At 38.0% G+C, this 21,582-nt stretch overlaps 1 protein-coding gene across 6 annotated transcripts in view; it reads right to left on the minus strand.

Annotated features, from left to right (window-relative positions):
- The window catches only part of LOC121928362 (CUB and sushi domain-containing protein 3), an 810,382-nt gene that overhangs the window by 305,804 nt on the left and 482,996 nt on the right, over positions 1 to 21,582 (minus strand). For all 6 annotated transcript variants that reach the window (XR_006103494.1, XM_042462948.1, XM_042462947.1 and 3 more), the window contains 2 exons: positions 17,483 to 17,570; positions 5,373 to 5,497 (listed from right to left, as the gene is read on the minus strand). Coding sequence is in view for 5 of the 6 variants with exons in the window: in XM_042462948.1 (XP_042318882.1) it covers positions 5,373 to 5,497; positions 17,483 to 17,570 (213 nt within the window). In the remaining variant the exon portion in view is untranslated. The remainder of the gene's footprint in view (positions 1 to 5,372; positions 5,498 to 17,482; positions 17,571 to 21,582) is intronic.

Genomic DNA, 21,582 nt, shown 5'->3' on the forward strand with positions numbered 1-21,582 from the left:
GGTGTCTCCAGCATCAGCTCCGAGACCAACTGTGTCAGCTCGTTAAGTGAGTCTGTTAGCGCACGGGGTGGCCAATACACCAACAAAATCCCTAGACTGTCCCTGGCCTTCAGGGTCAAGTAAATACACTCAATGAAGGAAGTTTGACGGATATGGTTCCTGGTGAGAGACAAGGTGTTCTTATGTACCAAGGCAACACCCCCCCCCGCCCACCTAACCTGGACTGGTCCTTCACTGAAAACCCGGCTGGGAGGGCCTGAGCCCACACAGCATCCCCCTCAGGCCCAAGCCAGGTTTCAGTAATGAAAGCCAGGTCACAATTGCTATCTGCTAGCAGATCGTGGACGATGTGGGTCTTGTTGTTAATGGACTTGGCATTGCACAGGAGCAAAGACAGGGTTTGTGGCACGGTTGGAATGACCCTCAGGTCCTTTTGGTTAGGAGGGGGACAGGAAGGAGGGATAGATATTAAGCATCGATCTCGCCTTCCTCTGTAACGCAAGTCCGCACTTTGTGCTGGCTTATGGGCAGAGTTAGGGCTCAGAGTCTACACACTTGATGTACTACCTCGCCCACATGGTGCCATTTTGATGTGTGATGGTCCACACGGTACACCCCTCTGGTGCTGCATCCACATGATGCAGCACCAAAGGGGAGTCATAAAGCTGCACTGCCAGAGCTATGGCACCCCTTGGAACCTGCAAAAATCATCCACTTTTTGTGGCTCCTTTTTGCTGTCTCCAGAAGTCAGATCAGGACTGCAGCATGAGGTGGTCATGGCCCCAATCCAGCCAGTAAAGGGGCAGCTGCATGTCACCCATCTGTACATCCCCATAGTTGTGTTAGCTTTCTGTTTTAAAAGCAAAAGTTCAAGTGCTGAGTTCAATACGGTGGATGCTATATGCACAGTGCAAATAAATAATTAAAACAAAAGACAGAATAAATTGGGATGTCTGAAAAATAATGAAATAGAACATCCAAATTAATCAAACCTCTTTCTATTGCTTGTTCTAATTACCATATATTAATTGATGTCACCCACTGTAGAAAAACCCACTCTAATCTGAGTGGCTCATTACTGATTGGCAAGTGAAGAAAATGTACAGATACTTTTCATCTAAAGAAACCTCAGTTCATGAAATTATCTTTGATGCTGAATGATCTGGTGGTTATTTTTCCAAATTAAGTTTTCAAGGTTCATAATCTTCCTAACTAATTGAGTTTGTTATTTATTCACCTTTAAAGTGCAATAAATTATGTATGGCTGGTTAAATAAAAGAGATAAACAGTTACCTCTTGAATGGACTTTGTGTGAAAGAGAAAAGTAATAGGCCAAGTACTCATAAATAAAGGACAACTTGTGTGATGTAATGGTTTGAGCATTGGATTATGACTCTAGAGATCAGGGTTTGAATTCCCACTCAGCCATGGAAATCCTCTGGATGTCCCTGACTAAGTCATAATCTCTCAGCTTCGGCAGAAGGCAAAGACAACACATCCCCTGAACAAATCTAAACAAGAAAACCTCATGACAGGTTTCCTTAGGGCTGTCATAAATCAAAAACAACTTAAAGGAACACCAAAACAACAACAACTCATAAATACAACACCTAAATAAATGATCTTTCTCTTTTTTATTAATAGCTTTCACTCTGGAAAGACATTTCACCTTTCTTAGCTAATGGAGAACAGCATAGACTGAACTACTTCAAGTAAGCTATTTCACAGAAGGAGGAGGGTCAGCCAAAACAAGCCTGAGGATGTGCTTTGGGAGAAAAGACAGGTGAAGATGCCACCATGACAGCTGCCTAATTTGTTTCCAGTTCCTAACTCATAGAATCATGGAGTTGGAAGAGATCTTAAGGGCTATTCAGTCCAACCACCAACCATGCAGGAATGCACAATCAAAGCAGTCCTGACAGAAGGCCATCCAGTCTCCGTTTAAAAGCCTCCAAAGGAGGAGACTTCATCAAACTCTGAGGGAGTGTGTTCCACTGTTGAACAGCTCTTACTGTCAGAAAGTTCTTCCTAATGTTAAGGTGAAATCTCTGTAGATTGCTCCTGGTTCTATTTTCTGGAGCTACAGAAAACAAGCTTAATCCATCTTCAATATGGCATTCCTTCAAATATTTAAATAGGGCTAACAAATCACCTCTTAACCTTCTCTTCTGCATGCTAAACATATCCAGCTCCCTAAGTTGCTCTTCTCTTTATCAACAATACATTAATTGACATTTTAGAAGAAGGCTAGAGGGGGCACCATATCTCCTTACTGTTGTTGTTCATGCTGCTGCTGTTGTGTGCCTTCATTTCTGACTTATGGTGACACTAAGGTGAACCTTTCACAGGGTTTTCTTTGCAGAATTTGTTCAGAGGGGGTTTCACATTGCCTTCCTCTGAGTCTGAGAGAGTGTGACTTGCCAAAAGTCACCCAGTAGATTTCCATGGCTAAGCGGGGATTTGAACCCTGGTCTCCCAGTCGAACACTGAAACCATTACAAAAGCCACACTATGCAGAACTATTCAGAAGTAAGTTCTACTATATCCAATGGTGTTTATTTAAAGGTACATGTGTATAATATTTTATGATTATAGGCATTGGTGGGGACAAATAAGGAGAGAAATATAAGTCAGTGCTACTTACAACCTTTAATAAAAGAAAGAAAACCATAAACATTCATTTTAAAAATTGTATGCTTTTTTTGTTTGTTTGAGAACAAAGTGTGATTCCAGCAACAATGTTGAAACAAACAAACAAACAAAAACCCAATAATAATGAAGAAGCAATATCATTCTCCAGAGATGCCAATATGTTTTCCCTTTTCATTTGAGTGACATAGTGCAACAACTACAAAATGGGTGAGGAAAATGATTTATAATTCAAGGCACATGAACTGAGTGGCTAGTGGAGAAGGCCATATTTTGAGAAATATATTTTTATCTGATCATCTCAGCTTTCCAGAAGTGATGAGAAAGAACAGGGTGCAACTGGATACTGAGACTGACTGTGATTTTTGTAAATGGAATTTAGATATAACAGTAGTATACATAAGTAGTATGTACTCAGTAGTAAACTGAGAAGAACATGATGCTAGCATTGGTTGGAAGCATACGAAGGAGCCAAAAATCAGTTGTCTCTTTCCAAATTTTACCTATGCTTAATTAAAAAAAACCTGAGCTAAAGTATGAAAAAAATTGGCTCAGAGAATGGAGTGGCTAAAAAATCTGGCATTATCATTATTGTTGTTTTTATTGTCTACCTCCAAGACTTATAGCAACCCTGAGCTGAAGCTCTTCATAAGGGTTTTCTTGGCAAGTTTCTTCAGAGGTGATTTGCCACTACCATCCTCTGAGGCTGAGCGACTATGACTTGCCCAAGGGCATCATGGTCAAGCCACTGGTCTCCCACTCTCCTACCCCATCTCTCAAACACTACACCATGCTGATCCCATTATCAGCACTACCAGTATCTAAGAAACAGAAAAATTAGAAACAGCAAAGCAGTTTACCAATGAACTGATAACCATTTTAAGTCGCCCCTTCTAATACACTGATTTTTTTTATACACGGATTCAAGCATCCACAGTTTGAAAATGTTAAAAAAAAAAAGTATACATTTCAAATATTAAACCTTGATTTTCCATTTTTTATAAGGGACACCATTTTGTTATGTCATTATATTTAATGGGACTTGAGCAGCCACAGATTTTTTTTTATCCACAGGGAACTTGGAACTAAACACCAGCTTATAACAAGGGTCCATTGTACAACATAAAAGCAAATGGAATAAAAGATTTTTTTAAAACAATTTAAACTGGGGAAAAGATGTGGGAGTTGTTGAATCTCACTGAGTTCTGCTGAAATATTTCTCAGCAAATATTTACATTTGCAAATTGTTTTAGTACCCTTGAAGGCACTTCATTTAGTGCTGGAGATATGAATTCATTTAAAATAGCCCATGGGTCATATGTGGCCCTTGGGACCTCAACATGCAGTCTCTGAAGTCCTATTTTTATCTCAAATCCACCAAACAGCTCCCAAATTCATCCTATCTTCTATATCAGTGATGGCAAACCTTTTAGGGACTGAGTGCCCAAACTCAAAGGTGTTCTGGCATCAAATGTTTCCCAGCACCGGGTCAAACTTCTGGGGGTGGTGGGACTTCCAGGGGTGGGACTTCTGTCCTCTGGGGGCAGCACTTCCAGCTTGTGGGGTGAGACTTCCAGGGGCAGGACTTCCCCAGAGTCAGCTAAATGCCCAGGAAGATGGGAAGGAACAGGAAGAACAGGTACACGCCTATTCCTCCTCTTCCTCCACCTTCCCATCTCTCTGTGTGCCCTCCAAAATGGCTTTGCATGCCAGAGAGGGCACACATGCTATAGCTTTGCCACTATGGCCCTGTATCTTACAATCCTGTTAGACACCCCCTCCAAAATAATCAAAATTGAAACCAGAATTGATATCACTCCAGTTTTGGCTAATTTCAGTTATTTTGGGACCAACCTTTAGTCAGTGGCAGATTGTTCAGGTACGTGAGGGCTTGGGTGACAAAACCACACCTCAGAGCTATCTGGGGATGAAAAATCATGTAGATTTTAGGTGGGGCAAATATTGTTTCCTTTGTCCTCCCAGTGGCTTAGAATAACTCTTTAATGTTTATTTTATAATTCTTTGTCTCCCAGATACCACATGGCCAAAAATGAGGAAAGGACTCTTTCTACATGGATGTCTTCATGCATCATCCTAACTGAAAACAACCTTAACATCATCTTGACAAAATGTAGGCCTGTGATTCCAGTATTATTATTTTTAATTCTCCTATTTGATTTTTAACATCTTTGTCTGATGAACAAGCCAGTGGAGTTTGAAAGTGTTCACCATGTATTTTATGGTTGGCTCCATAAATGTATAGCTGTTTTGTGGAGTTTGGATGTTAATTGTACTCCCTAATATGTGATACTGTTCTAGCTATAAAGGGAAAGTGTTCCAGATCGCAGTTAGGTTTTGACATACTACATATTTCCTTCTACTTCTAGCTGGGAGAGAGCAAGCAAAAGCAAATGGAACCAAATACAGAAATATTTGATAGCAGTATTTAAATAAATACAACATTCACTATTTTAAAATAGAGCTTTAAAATTTGGAGATGTAAAGATAATATCAGATGTTATTCGATATCACTGACATGCCATTGTTATAAGTAATTGCAGTGCACAAATTTTGTTAACAAAATGCTACAAAAGAAGCAGAGTGAGATGGGAAAAAACTATTGATTTAAATTCAACAAAATCTCCATGCCGTATTTGTTATTAGAACTTGGGAATAAACAAAAATGGAAAACTGAGGGGGAAGGTGTCGCTCAACATTTTTACCTTTGCACATAGGTCTGTGATCACTCCATGCAGCAAAAACCTCTGCTATTCTTTGACAAGTGATACTTTTTGCTCCCTGTAGCACATAGTCTTCATCACAAGAAAACTGCACCGTTGAATCCAGGCTAAAATCAGACACATAAAAGGGGTAAGGAATTAATATTAACAGTATTTTCTCAAGTATTTTTGCATCAGCACATCATTACATTCACTTATTAAGGCCACAAAGTCTCTTATTACAGCCACAAAGTCATTTATGTGTGAGAATATTAGTTCAAATCCTTGTGAAGATGAGGTAACAAGCATAGTTTTAACAATGCCAACGGTCCTCGGAGGACAAACACAACAAGAAAGCTGTTACCTACAGCAAAGGAGAGTAGATAGCCATATCAAGGAATACTGGAATACAGTGTGGAAAACAGAAAGCGATGTGAGGAATGGGTCAAGAGGGTCCTCATGATGCTGGGTGTTGAAATGTGTGTAGAGTGCCAGGAAATCATTATCTCTGTTCAATCCATTGCTGATGGACTGTAGTCTGTGAATACATTCCAGTCCTTCAGTTTCTCTTTCTAATCTTCCTCTTCTTTATTGACCACTGTTTTAAGGTCTGAGGTGGAATACTGAGGAAAACCCAAGTGTTGTGTAACCAGTTTTTGTGCATTACCATTCCTAATGTCTGATTTATACACAAAAAACAGTTGCAGAACACTACTCTGATTTGGGGGGGGGTGTGGAAATTCCTGCTGTTCTGTTATTCTTCCTAAAATGATTGCCCAGCTATTGAAAACCCATTTTTCAACCAGAAAACAAACAATGGAAAATATTACTTCTATAACTAGCTTTTCTCCCCACAATATATATGTATCATAATAGAGATTCAGCACAGAAAATTATGGCATCAGAAATGCATCACATCCACACATTTTGAATATGTGACAGTTAAAAACCAACTCTGCTCATCTCATTTTTCCCAGCACTAAGTTCTAGCCCATACAAAAGCCTTACCATGGTTCCAAAAGACACACATGGATATGAATACATACAAACATCAGTATATATGCAAAGTATAAAATACCATAGGGTATTTTTAGCCTTTAAATAAATAATTATGTTTATGTTAGTAATAGAAGTGTTTGTATTTTTCAATTATTTATATGTCCTTCAGAAACATCTTATGTTTGCTATATTTGTTGCATATATTTAAATATATTCCATTAGAGTGCTTTTCAGATTTTCCAGGAGAGTTCAGTGGTTATGCATATTTCATTTTGTGAAGCAAGGAAAATAATGTCACTTTGTTTCCCGATTGCACCAAAGCTAAACATCTTATGTCTCTTTTAGCCAAAGGAAAACTAACAAGGTCATTTTTAGGATAAAACATCATCAAATGATGGGCAAATGTAATCCTAGACTGAATAATGAAGTGGTTGTGCAGAAATCTTTTGAAATCTTTTAAATATGAATGGCCTAGGTTCACCCTTTAAAGGTACAGAGTTTGGAATGCTGTTAAGAACATGAGATCTGACATTGGGATAAAACAGATGACCCTGAAAGGGTGGCTTCAAGCCACCCCAGAGAAAGCTGGATTAGGGTTGCAGCAACTGCACGCCACGGCCCTGATTTGGCTTTTGGCCAACACAAAAAGAGGTGGCAAAGTGCTGCTCTTTTGTAGTCTGCAACTTTATGGTACTCCTGAAGCATGAAGCATACAAACACCACACCGCCAGAGCACCTCAAAACTGGCTCAGGGGCAGTGTCAGAACATGCAGCATCTAAATGACACACTGTGATGCTGCCCCCAAGCCAGTGCAAGGGGGCTGTCTGTTTCATCCTATTGTTTTCCTTCAAGAGAATTGTTAGAAGAAATGAAGTAAAAAAAATATTGCCACAAACATATTTTGGAGAACAATTTATTTCAAAGTGAAATGTGAGGTCAAGAGGGTTAGCCGTATTATTATCAAAAATTTGTAATATTATTACATATGTTTCTTTCAAAGATATGGAAGGAAGATTTATTTTTATAATGAGTAAAATGAAGGGGAGAATTATAACCCTTTATCATATTATTTAGGAAACAAAATTCAAGCATCATTTATAGAAGATATGTTGAAGAAACTGAGTAAATTTGCAGAGGGACCAGTAATCATAGGAGGAGATACAAACTGTATATGGATTAGTTGTTTTACAGTACTGCAAGAAATAAGAGAAGTGATAATCAGGGCATAGATATATAGAATACTCTCACCTTCATAATTACAATTTAATAGATGCATGGAGGAAATTGCATGCCCAGGAAATATATTTTATTATTTAGAGAGGCACACCAGCTATTCCAGAATTTACCAAAGGTTGTATGCATGAACCAAAAGGCCCATTTTCCCTTTGGTCTGTTATCATCCTATTTAGACAATGCAGGAGAACAGCCCTGGGTTGTTTGTGGTGGAATTTCCCAGTGTGCCCCTGCCACATGCTGCTGCCATTCTCCATACAAGCCCCAGGCATGGCATGTGATGTTGGAAGGGGGCACCTAGCCATGTGGGTCAGGCCAGGCACCCTGTTTCTGCCCTCATGGGCCACAACAGGGGCCTTAATGGAGAATGAGGCCGATGGGACTCTGAGCACCAACCCATTCTGGCACTGAACTAATTAAATGCTGGGAATGGGAATGGCCAGATCCATGGGCAGGGTATGACAAAGTTTGCCTATCACATCCTGCCTGTGCATTCAGTGCCACATCTTAATAACAAACATTATGTCAGAATTCCAGTCCATCTGCCTTGGTCCAGGCCTTTGAGGTAGAGAGGAACTGCTGAACCTCTTACCCTTTCCCTCCACCACTCCCTTCTTCTGTGTCATGTCTTTTTAGATTGTAAGCCCGAGGGCAGGGAACCGTCTAACTAAAAAGATTGCATGTACAGCGCTGTGTAAATTTACAGTGCTTCACAAATAAAGGTTAATATACCTTTATTTATGAAGCGCTGTAAATTTACACAGCGCTGTACATGCAATCTTTTTAGTTAGACGGTTCCCTGCCCTCGGGCTTACAATCTAAAAAGACATGACACAGAAGGAGAAGGGAGTGGTGGAGGGAAAGGGTAAGAGGTCCAGCAGTTCCTCTCTACCTCCAAGGCCTGGACCAAGGCAGATGGACTGGAGGGAGGGCTTGGCTTCATAATGGATGGTTTATCATTTTCCAGGGAAAATACATACTCTCAAGTAGGATAATGCATATACATTACATAGTGAAGGGATGCCAACACAGGAGAGATGTGGTCAGAGTGGTGGGTGGAAGTGATAATGTGTGCAGCTGAATGCTGAACAGAGATTAAAGGACGGAGGTGAGAAAGAGGAAGCCCAGCCAGTAGAACATTACAGTAATCAAGTCGTGAGACTATAAGGGCATGGACCAGGATCTTGGCATTTTAATAATTAATAATAATTTTAAATAATAATAATAATAATAATAATAATAATAATAATAATAATAATAATAACAATAACAATAATAATTTCAAGATATATCTTCTATTCAAAGATATATGTTCAGTGCATTCTTTAATAATTCTTTAATAATTAGTAATATGTGGTCCAGAAATTCAAAGGACTAATAATAGATTTTGGAAACTAAATAATGTCTTATTTGTGAATATGCAGATTATGGAAACTATATATATAAAAAAAAACCAGGAGGAGATCTTCAATCTCAAAGAGATGTAAAATTACTTAACAAAGAAAAAAAATATTTACACTGATTACCATTCAAAGAATGAATAAATTTATAATTAAATGTATTTACCCATATCAAACTAGTATTGTACCAAGAAGGACATTAGCTCATTTACAGTTTTAAACACTGTAAATGAAAGTCAGTGTAGAAAGGATACAATAGCTATAATATCATTGGACATCATGAAAGCCTTTGACCAGTTTGAACACATGTATATGTCAGAGCGTCTAAGGAAAATGAACATTTCTTTTTTGGACAGGCCTGGGTACTGACCCATCAGAATGAAAGGCAGGAAACCATGGCCTTGAACAGTTGTATCTTGCCCACCTGCTCAGACACCTGGTTATGTCAAATATACATCTCATTTCCCTATCTGAAAAAAAGAATAAAACTTTGTTGAATAATTTCCTTACATTATTTATGTTATGCACATAAGGTTAGAAATAGTGAAATAGGTACACAAGGTTAGAAATAGTGAAAACCTGGAAAAGGCTAGAGAATTTATGGATAAACGTGTATGGTCTGTATCTTTCTCTGATAAATTAACATATAAAGTTAAATTTGCAAGATGAGAGATAAAAGAAGACTTATTTGAAAATATATGGAAGCCATTTGTAAGTTTTATATGTCAAAGAAATTTTATGTAATATGTAAGAAATTAATGCTGGATTTAAATCTCCAAGTGAACAAGTGAAATTTTGGATTAATAACTGTGAATGTCATAAATAGCATTAATAAAAATAATAATAGTAATGTATATTGTTATAGAAGGAAAATGATAATGTTAAGAGGACTGACATGAAAGGAGTTTCTTTATTACAATTTGAGGAGTGAGTGAAAGATAATTTAGAATGATGGACTGATCTGAAATATAATAATGTTGATAAATTGTATATTTTATTGAAATAAATAAAATAATAATAGGAAATCCAGGTTCATCTTCCAAAATAACCATCTGAGATAGCCCTTAGGGGTCTGGTGTTTTGTCCAAGGATGGCTGGGGAGGTGTCCCAGGTTGACCTCAGTTAAATCTGAACCAGGCTGCTCTCTCCTCTTTGTTTGCTCAGATCCAGGCCTCAAATGTAAAAATAGGTTCTAGGTCAAGCATTCTGTCTGGTCTCATTATTTCATGATTGGTCAGCAAATGGCATTAAAGTACATTTTTGCAGGGGAAATATTATGGTATTTGATGGTTTAGTAAAAAATTTCAGAAAGGGAAACACGTAAGCAGCTTAAGAAATGCATTATGACTAATGTAAGAGATTCACATAGATGGTGTGTGTGTGTGTGTGTGTGTGTGTGTGTGTGTGTGTGTGTTTTGGCCCATGGACCCCCACGGAGGGGGTTTTGCATGCATGAACTGTACACAAGAAAAGAAAAGAAAATATTTTTCCCACTTCAAATTATTTCTTTTTTTTTCTTTTATAATAAATATGAAGTGTAGTGTGTGTGTGTGTGTGTGTGTGTATTCTCCTACCCAATTGTCTATGTAAAGGAAATCAGTTTCCAAGGTTCTAAAATAATATGTAATTTTTAATGTGTACCTATATGTTGATGTATTTTTTTCCAGCGCAAGAGTCCATTGCTTTCATCAGGTTCTGAATGTGGTCTGTGACTTCCAAACAAGGCAATTAATGACTGGGCTAAATCCAATTGCAGTTTTATCCAATTTTATAGCAGTGTTTTGCATCTAGCAAACTCGTTCCAATGTACTCCTTTTTTACTAAATTATTGACTTGGTTTGTAGGCAAATGTGGCATACCTAATGATAAACTAGCTAGAACATGGCACAATCTGTTAGATGACTGATATGGCATTGGGCTCAGCATGTGGCTTAGTTTGCCAAGTTTTGCCCAAAGTAAATTTGTTTCTGCAGACTGAGAGTCATCAGAAGGGAAACTGTTAGAAGGCAGAGAGAGAAAAGGAACTTCACTGAGAGAGAGAGAAAAAATGGTACGTATCACATCTGTATTTTTTTTAAAGCCTAGGAAATATCTAGAAAGACAGGAAAGGCAGAGCATCAAAGGTTTAAGTTGAATAAATGTAATAACATGCTGAAGATATTCATAATTGAGCCGTGGGAGGATGATGCTTTGGGTCCCTTCCCATGCAGTAGAGAGAAACAGAAAAGAACCAGATAGAGGTAGATAGAAATATGTACTATTGAGAGGAAAACAGCATCAAGAAAATGAGTTGAGGCATGCATGATATGCTGTGCAAATTAGCCAGACATGGCAGTACTGAAAGGAAAACATGAATTTCCAAAACAGTAAGAGAAGATTGGACATGCAGGCCAAAGTTACATGGAAGCACAAGTTCCCCCATCTCTTCATCAGAGACTGTATTGTAGGCACTCCTGTTTCAAATTGGGATAGATGTGTTTTTGTGTTTTGTTTGGGGGTTTCTAAACAACACACACTGATAGTCCTCTGGTGACTATACACCATGCATTTGTATTTTTAGACTTCCAGACTTTGAAAAACAGAACAAATGCAATTCAGTTTGGGTCATCAAAGCTCCTTGATGCCAAAAGCAACAGCAGATGCTCCATTCATATGGCTTCTCTGAAAATTACTTTGTAGTAGTCATGTTGTGTTTTAAAAAAAAAAAAAGCAGAGAGAGCTATGTACTCAGAACACAATTGGTTTCTATCATGGTTTTTAAGGCCATGATACTGATAATTTTAGTTTTGGAAATGGGGCATATATAATATACAGATGACACCAAATTAGGAGGAGTAGCTAATACCCCAGAGGAGAGGATCAAAATGACCTTAACATAGAAAGCTGGGCCAAAACTAACAAATTGAATTTCAATGGGGAGAAATGTAAGGCACTGCACTTAGGCAGAAAAAAATGAAATACATAGATATAGGATGGGGGACATCAGGCTTAATAAGACAACATGATCTAGGAGTGGGGTCGAATGCTTTCATGGCCAGCATCCATAGTTTTTTGTGGGTTTTTTGGGCTATGTGGCCATGTTCTAAAAGAGTCTTCTAGAACATAGCCATGTAGCCCAAAAAAACCCACAAAAATACCTCATGGATCTAGGAGTCCTAGTGGGCTACAAGTTGAACATGAGTCAACAGTGTGATGTGGCAGCGAAAAAGGCCAATATGATTCTAGGCTGCATTAATAGAAGTATAGTGTCTAGATCAAGGGAAGTAATAGTGCCACTCTATTCTGCTTTGGCCAAGCCTCACCTGGAATATTGTGTCCAGTTTGGGGCACCACAATTCAGAAACCTAGGCCTGTTACAGACTGCCAAAATAAAGCTGCTTTGGGTCTCTTTGGAGGTATGCTGTTTAAATGATGCATGCATCCTAAGAATCCGGAAGCTGCACCAAAGCTGCACTCCAGTGCTTAGGAATGGAGTGTGAGTTTGGTGCGACCTCCGGATTCGTAGGCCCCATGCATCATTTAAACAACATACCTCCAAAGAGACCCGAAGCAGCTTTATTTTGGCAGTCTGTAACAGGCCTTAGAGATTGGGCTCTGTCCAGTCATGGAAACCTGCTGGGTGACATTGGGTGATTCACACACGCTCCGCCCCAGAAACCCCTGTGACAGGTTCGCCTTAGGACCATCCAACAATGACAGCGCAACAAGTATAGAATCTACGAGCCTCCGTTTCCTTATGGCTCCTGCTAAAATACACTTCCAGGCAGTGTTCTGTGCATCAAACCAACCTTTACTACTTTGTTAGAAGAAGTGGGAAACTTTGAAGATAACCGCATAAGGCCTGGTTTCTTGTATCATTCAATTAAAATTTTCCAAAGCTTCTGTGGTATAATTCTAGCCATGCCAATAAACAATATACTGGGCAATATTAGGAATGAATTTCTTCCTCCATGTAGTCCTACTTATTTGTCTTTTCTCTATAAAATCCTATTTTACCAGTTCATTGTGACATGGATCTAAACTGGACTCTCCGAGACTATGCCTGTGGAGTGCAAACTATGGCAGACTGAAGTGACTTTGTAAGGCTTTGATATCATGAAGGGGAGTATGCACCTGTTACTGCAGCAGTGTAATTAATTATATCATACATTCAAGATCATTTAATTAGTTGGTTGCCCATTTTGAAGTTGAAGATATTACAGAAAGTGACAATTTACTATTAATTGCCACACTGGTGAACGTAACAAAAAATAGTGCATGCTTACAAGCTCAGTCTATCTCCAATAAAGAGTTAGGTGTCATTCATACAAAGAGAATAAAGTGGACTCCTAAAGTGGATTTAACCCTGTTCCAACTCATGGTCTTGCTGTTTCAACTCATTCTACAGGCTTCAATTCTCTTAGTAAAATCAGCGGCATTTACACACTGCACGGGAGTTTGCATGCAGGGATACTGCAGAAAATCATTAGCCTATTAATCCATTATGTATAATCAGTAAACAGTTTGCAAAATATCTGTATAAAAATTAATTGGTCGATTAAATACTTTGCCCAGACAACAAACAGGGTTCAGACAAGGTAGCTAGTGCTTGGTTTTGAGCCATCTTTTTGACAAATATGCTCAAAAAACACACAGAGGAGTTTTACATACAGCCTTTATTAACTTTTTAAAAAATCTATTTGATTCAATTTCCCATATGAGACTTTGGGTGGAAATGGCCTCCACATCCATAGAGAAAAGACTCCTTTTTCTCATCAAAAAAAAAACTGTACAACAATCTTTGTGTGCAGATAAAATTCACAATGGTTATTTCACAGATACAGTGCCATCAACAAAAGGAGTCAAGCAAAGAAATATTCTATCCCTTGTCTACACTAATTCATGCATTAAAGTTATTGTTGAGTTCTTATATGCTGAACTTTCCATGTCCCCAAAACAGCTAAACAAGGATGTTGATCTTATTGAATGCAGATGATGGAGTAATTCTATCAAAAACTACTATGGGATTTAAGGAGATTAATGGGGACATTTTCTGTATAGTGTAAACTTTAGGATAATTCCTTACAGTTATGTAAAAGGACCTTCGATAATAACAGAGAAAGAAAAAAATTAGTAGCATAAGCTTTCGTAGACTTAAGTCTATTTCCTCAAATGCATGGTGAGAACTTCACTCCATGCATCTGAGGAAGTAGATTTACATTTACAAAAGCTTATGCTGCCAACTTCTTTCTTTCTCTCAATCTCAAAAGTGCTACAAAATTCCTTTGTAGGGTGATCCAGACTAACACTACTCCCCTCCTGCCAATTCCCCCTTACAGCTAGCTATGTTAAACCCAAGAAAATGGTTTTCAGTAGATCTTCCAAATCTCAAAAAGTCTACCAGGATGACATATGATCTAACAGGTTAATCCATTGAAATAGCTGGGCATATTAGACACATCTATGTAGTATACCCCAGTACACCCCTATGAACTAGAATGTAGTCAGCTCAGCAAGACGATGTAACAGAATGAGCAATGAGAATTATTACAATCTTTCTGCACTTTCTTTGAATGAAGGAGTGTAACATTACAGACATACTGCATGAAATTTCTAATGCTAAATCCATACCCCAATTGCTTTTAGGGACAGAAAATTGATATCTATTTAAAACCATTAGAAATAGTGCAATCTACATACCTTAATTTTCCTAATTTTCTAAAATTCATACATTCCTTAAAATGCCTAACTTTTCTCAGTCCCAAGCTGTGTTCCAAATGCTGTTTTGGAAGCTGGCATTACTTCTGTTTGTTCACAGGCTTGGCTAAAGACACACATTCACTAATTATGCCTGAATTTAGTTCCAATAGCCTTGTTCTCCTTAGTTCAAACTGATTCGTATAACAGTAGATGGATGAAAACTGTTCCTTTGAGGGTAAACATAACTGGTCTTATAGCTCAAATGTTAATATGTATAGATCTGAGAAAACAGAAATAATGAAACCATAGTTTCTGGATACTGAAAATCAAATTAATGTGTCTTGACAAAATCTGCCCCAGGTTTTGCCCGAGTTTATCTAGTTTTTGATTCCTCACCTTCCTATTTACAATACCTGACATAGTCAAATTATAAGAATGCCTCCCCAGGTGCACATTTGAATGTGCTCCCCTCAGAGGCGCTTGAAGGCTTACATAAGAGAATTCCACTCCATAAGTGTTGTCTGGAGCTGGAAACACTCCAAAAGTGGCTCACATTTTATTATCCGGTTCCCTTTATACATGTACACCATGTGGCTATCTCACCCAATGCATCAACCATGTAAATGTCCTCTTTGAGGACAGTAATTTTGTGGTTACAGTAAAGCCGACATTTTTTTTAAGCAACTGCTTCTAAAATCTTTCAATAGTCAGGTCATTAGTTTTAAATCATAATACCATTTCACTTTTTAAAAAATTCAGTGATATTAAATACTTGCCAATACTTTATGGGTATAAGATCAGAATGCTTTTGATATATTATTGTTTTAGTGTTGTTTAGAATTATGATAGAATCAGTATTTTATGATGGTCATGTTTACGGCATGAATTTTACTCATTCAAATTCATTAGCTATTGGCTTCATGCATTTTTTTTCTTGTTATTGATTTGACTTTATACAATTTCATTTTGTATTCCATGTTTTATTCTGTATGTAAGTTGCTTTGGCCTTTTAATTAAGGGGCCTAGAGGACTTGATGATGTGAACTGACATATTAATGTTACTGGGAGCCAGCATGATGTATTAATTTGAGCACCCGACTATGACTCTGGAGAACAGGATTCAAATTACTGCTCTTGCATGGAAACCCACTGGGTGACCTTGGGCAAGGCATGCTCTCTCACCCTCAGATGAAGGCGAAGGCAAACCCCATCCAAACAAATCTTACTAATAAAATCCTGAGATACCTAAACACAGTGTCACCATAACACAGAAATGACTTGATGGCACACAGCAACACTCATGTTGTTAAATAAATACACACAAGTAATTTGCTACATAGGGAGAGAAATTATATTTTTTTTAAAAAGTGGGAAATGGTTTTCATGTGTTAAGAAATATTGATGAGACAAATCCTGGACTGACACAAGTCTTCAGAGTTTGTGATTTATTACTATATTTTCTTCATACAAAAAAGTGTTTCCTGCACAGAAAATTCTTTTATGTGGAAAACAGCAATGTGTTAATTTTGCACAGAGTAAGCCCTGAATTGTGAAAACTGCATGTTTTTCTTGCAGGCGGAAGTAGACTGCTCAAAATTATTCATTTCTACCTTCCAGAAGAAAATTAGTGATGAATTAGATCCCTAGTGTTGCATTATCAAAGAGACAATGGTATTCCATAACACATAACACCTGTATTAAAATCTTTACACTGGCTGCCAATTAGCTTCCGGCGCAGTACAAAGTGTTGGTTATCACCATTAAAGCCCTATATGGCTTAGGCCCAAGTTACTTGAGGGAACGCCTCTCCCTGTATAATCTGCTCCACACTCTCAGAACAACTGGGAAGAATCTACTAAATCACACAAAAGTTAGACTAGTAACTACATCCCAAAGAGCATATTCAGCTAAGACTCCCATGCTTTGGAACAACCTTCTGGAAGAGATCAGACTGATTCCAACCTTAGATGCCTTCAAGAAGGCACTAAAAACACATCTCTTCCGGCAAGCATACCCCCCTGATCTTCTATAAAGATCTGAAGAAAACTTCACCTCAGGAAAATAAGATAACCTTACCGCAGGATGCAATGTGGTTTAATATTGCATTGTTATGTTTTGATATTACATGGTTTTAAACTGTTTTTAAATTGTAATTTTAGACATTTTGTTGTTTAAATACTTTTGTAATCCTGCTTTGATCCATCGGAAGAGGTGGGAAATAGAAATAAAACTTATTATTATTATTATTTCACATTTTGGAGATTATCGCATGCAATTATCGCCGAAGGCATAGACACATGTTTAACCATCAATGACAGATTATACTGCATTCATTCCCCTGTGGCTGGAACATAGGCAGCCTGTATGCAACCCACAGCTTTTCAAGTTTCTCCCATGGCTTTTAAATAATGGGATTTTCCCATTCTTGAAAAGCTACAGGAGAAACTTGAAAAGCTGCAGGTTGCATATGGGCTGCCTACAGCTTGGCCACGGGGAAATCCAGTAAGATCCATCATTGATGGTTAAACACATGTCTATCCCATTAGGGATAGTAACATGTGATAATCTCCTTTGTGTCCCAATGCCACATTTCTTCACCTTTTAATACTGAAACAACATTAGAAATAAGAAATGTATTGAGGTCTGTTCACAGTTTAGTAATCAACACCTTGATAGAATGAAATACAAGCAAAAGATATGTAAATTAATTTTTAAATTTTTTAAACAGTTTTCTGCTGGCAATGTTAAGATCATAGATTATCTGATAAGATTTCCTCCTCACCAAGAACCACAAATTTTACCTAAAATCTGAGCCTATCCGTTTTCCATTCTCAGGTTCTCCAGGATCTGGACACAAATTGGATGCCTGTTTAATGCCTCCTTCATTTACTGCAAAGGAAAAATAGAACACTAGTTTAATTCCATATATGACATTTACCTTAAAATGTTAAATAAACAGAACAGTTGAATGTGAATGAAAGTCTTCCTCTCACTTTAGACCATAAAATCCTAAAGAAGAACTAACTACATGCAGGCCACCATTCAAAACAACCTTATTGTAAGCAGTATCTAGCAGCGTGAAGTCAAAAGCTTTCATAGCCAGCATCCATAGTTTTTTGTGTTGGGGGAGGGCTATGTGACCATGTTCTAGAAGGGTTTATTCCTGATGTTTCACCTGCATCTGTGGCTGACATCGTCTCTGATGCAGGTGAAAGGCCAGGAATAAACTCTTCTAGACCATGGCCACATAGCCCAGAAAACCCACAAAAAACTATAGTATCTAGCAGTTTTTTGGTAATCAAATTTGTTGTAATTGTTTACTGTGAAACAGAAACTAAACATATATTTTAATCATCTTTTGGAAGTCTAATATATGTAGGCACAGAACATTAATTATCTCAGTATTTATCACTGTTGTTTGGACATCTGGAAACTGGAAACCTTGGATGTAACGGTTACCAGAATCATAAGTAGGAGAAACAGAATCGAACTTAAAGTGCACCCAAACTGTTACAATGTACCTAAATGACCAATATACCAGTCATGGCTGATTCCCAATTACTGTTTGGCACCATAGAAGCTATTGTACACCATGCAGTAGCTGTTGAAAGGAACAGCCAAGAGTGTATTTTCAGCCCTGTGGTACTGGTTCCACTAGCTGATCCACTACCAAATGATATCTAAGGATGAGAAAAATCTAGTATATTCCTGTATAGAAATACAATTTAACAAAATAAATCATGGAAATTAATTTAAAACATGGATCTTTCAATTGTTATTAAAAAATTTAGAAACATGTTTTTATGTTAACAGGTTTCACTCTACTATATTAACAATTGATTTTATTAAAATTTATTTCTAGGTGTGCTGCAAGAAAGAGCCTTCAGCATGTATAGGCCAAGGACTTTATCACACCACACAACAAAACACAATAACATCAGGTTAATAGCATCTTTTGCTGGGACTTATCACACAGCATCATCTCTTTTTTGTTATCTTGGTGGGAGAGTATTTGCCAGGAATTTCTTTTCATAAATGCAAAACCTACATGAATGGCCTGCTTTCCTGCTTCTGTGATGCTAGCATTTGCAGTGTGGTAACTCAGTTCTGCTTTAATCTTGCTTTTGGGTGGGTTGTGGGTGAGCTTTAGGTATTGCTTGTTCTTTGCTTGCCAATATGTTCCTGAGTCAGTATGACCCCATTAATTGCTAACAGAATAATCACTGAGAGGGAAATCACTTTCATCTGCCATTGATAAGTCTATCCTGGCAAGTCTCCCCCACTCCAGGAAAAAAAGGGTCTTTTTTAAAGGCAAGACCCATTTTGATTTATATTTCTTGGGGGGAAAATGTTTGTGTGTCTGCCACACAAGGCAACAGTGAGAAGTACTGGGTGGTATTGGAGGGTCAGTGCCAAATGTTGTGTGCAGGAAGGTATTAGCATAAATGAAGGCTGCAATGCCACAAAGATTATGAAGATTATGAAAGTACAATAAAGAAGAGAGTAGTCCTGATTGCATAGAGCTTTTGAAAAGAATGTGATTTTACTGCAGAATACTGGCGTGATAAAACCCCAAGTGAATACAAATCACCCCATTCAGTTAATGATTTTAGATTAAATATTCTATAATGGCAGTGTTTTGGTTTGCATTAAAAAGATACTTTATGAGATACAAAAAGTATATATTCTATATTAGTGGCAAATATTCTATATACTTTATACTATACAAATATAGTAAATAGAATACTATACTGTATAGCATTCTATATTTCCCACTAATATGGAATGTATATTTTTTGTATCTCATAAAGTATCTTTTCAATGCAAGTGAAAACACTGTGATTCAAATGCATCAGATCTGTTACAATGTATTTTTCTAACACCCTTACTGAAAGGGTGTTGGAAAAAATACATTATAACAGATCAGAGGCATTTGAAGTTCAAGTATAAATTCAGTTCCTACTTAAAGTCTGGAAACACATTCAAGGTTTCAGATGAACATTATCTTGTGACTTGTTTCAAGATGATCACAAAACATTGATAAATATTGAAGCAGATAATGTCCTATGAGCAAAAACATTAGATTTCCAAAGAAATTGCAAAAATATGTATTTAAACTGTGTTTCACCTAGGGAAACATGGGGGACACATGCAGGCCATGGACCAAATTGTCTCAATACTAGTGTCCAATTCTGCTCAACATATGTGATTGTTATAATGCCTCTCTTCCTGCCCACTAGGATCATGTTTGAATCTTATCACTTCATTATTCGGGGGGGGGGGGGGGTGCATTTTTTACACCGTCAATATTTCATCTTTATTAAATTACAACAAAGAATGTAGCTTTTCCCCAGACATGCCAATTGGTTGAATAAATAAAGTAATTTAATAAATAAATAAGTTTCGACCAAATCTAGTGGACAGGAAGAGAAGAATCATAACAATCACATACCATGCTGATGGTGGAAAAAATTCAGATTTTGTCCTATGACTCCCCCACTTCCAGTTTAAAAAGTTTCATTCCAGCAAAAGATCTAGTACAGACTTCTATGCTGAATGCAAAATTAAAAAGATACATATTATATGGCCTGTTTATTCCTCACTCATTTGTGGATAACCATCCTAAAATTTATTGTTATGACTTATGTACTTAATGAAGTTAATTATCTGTCACTTTTACTCCAATCATAAACATGTTTACTCAGACATAGGTGATATGCTATTATATCCTATTGGAATTCCTTCCAGCTAAGAGCACATGGCTGTCAACATTAATTTCAGGAACATATTTCTGATGAGTAATCAATGCTTCATGCAAATGCTGATATGCTCATATTTGAAACAAGAGTTTGGTTTTCTCAACTATGTATTTTATTTCTGACAACGGACATATCTCTATTCTAACATTGTTAGACATATTTCATAGTAAGGTGAAATATATCAAAGTGTTTTATGCTCTCTTATAGCAGCAAGAGAGGCTATTTTCCTACCAAAACATGAATTGTACCTCTGTATTTGTGGGAGGTCTGGTCCAGACCCCCCCCCCCACACACACAGGTATGAAAATCTGTGCATGCTCAAATCCATTAAAAGTAATGATGGTGAGGTGCATGCACGCACCTGCTAGTACAAGAGTGTGCATGCACTGCCATTAACTGAAACAGGGGCTTGCCATCTACAGATGATTATGAAGCTATTCAGACTAACCATTAAGACCAGCCTGAGGGTGGAGTAAGGGTGTGGTGTCCACACAACGTATGCCTCAACTCTGCTCCCAGGCTGGCATGACACCATGTGTTACATCAGATGGCAGGTGGCATCACGGTGTTCCTCTGGCGCTGTGCCTAGATGACACAGTACCAAAGGAGCACTGAAAAGCCAAAGCACTGTTGGCTATGGCAGCAGGTGCAGTGCAGTTGTGGTCAGGAGAGTCAGCGTGAGGAAGAGGCTTTAAAACCTCCCCCCAACTACCCTTAGAAATCAGCAGCAGCAGCAGTAGGCAAGATGCAGTGGCAGCCGGGAGAGTCAGTATGGGGAGGAGGCTTTAAAACCTCCCCCTCAACTGCCCTTTGATACCAGTGGCAGTGGCAGCAAGTGCGGTGCAGCAGTAGCTGGGAGAGTCACTGTGGGAAGGAGGTTTTAAAATGGGATGCAGTCGGGTGTAATCATATGCAAAATTCCACTGAAGCTGCCACCCAATTGCAACCCACCTAAAACCTGCCTACAAGCCATGCTCAGATGGCTGATTTGCAAAGTCAGGAGCTTCCTGCCTTTGCAAATCAGTCATCTGAGTGTGGCTTATAGGCAGGTTTTAGGCAGGTTGCAATTGGGCAGCATCAGCAGCATTTTGCATGTGATAATACCTGACTGCATCCTGTAATAGAGTTGAACACAGCAGGGG

The sequence above is a fragment of the Sceloporus undulatus genome, chromosome 4 (assembly GCF_019175285.1).
Source record: "Sceloporus undulatus isolate JIND9_A2432 ecotype Alabama chromosome 4, SceUnd_v1.1, whole genome shotgun sequence".
In the NCBI taxonomy this organism is placed as follows: domain Eukaryota; kingdom Metazoa; phylum Chordata; class Lepidosauria; order Squamata; family Phrynosomatidae; genus Sceloporus; species Sceloporus undulatus.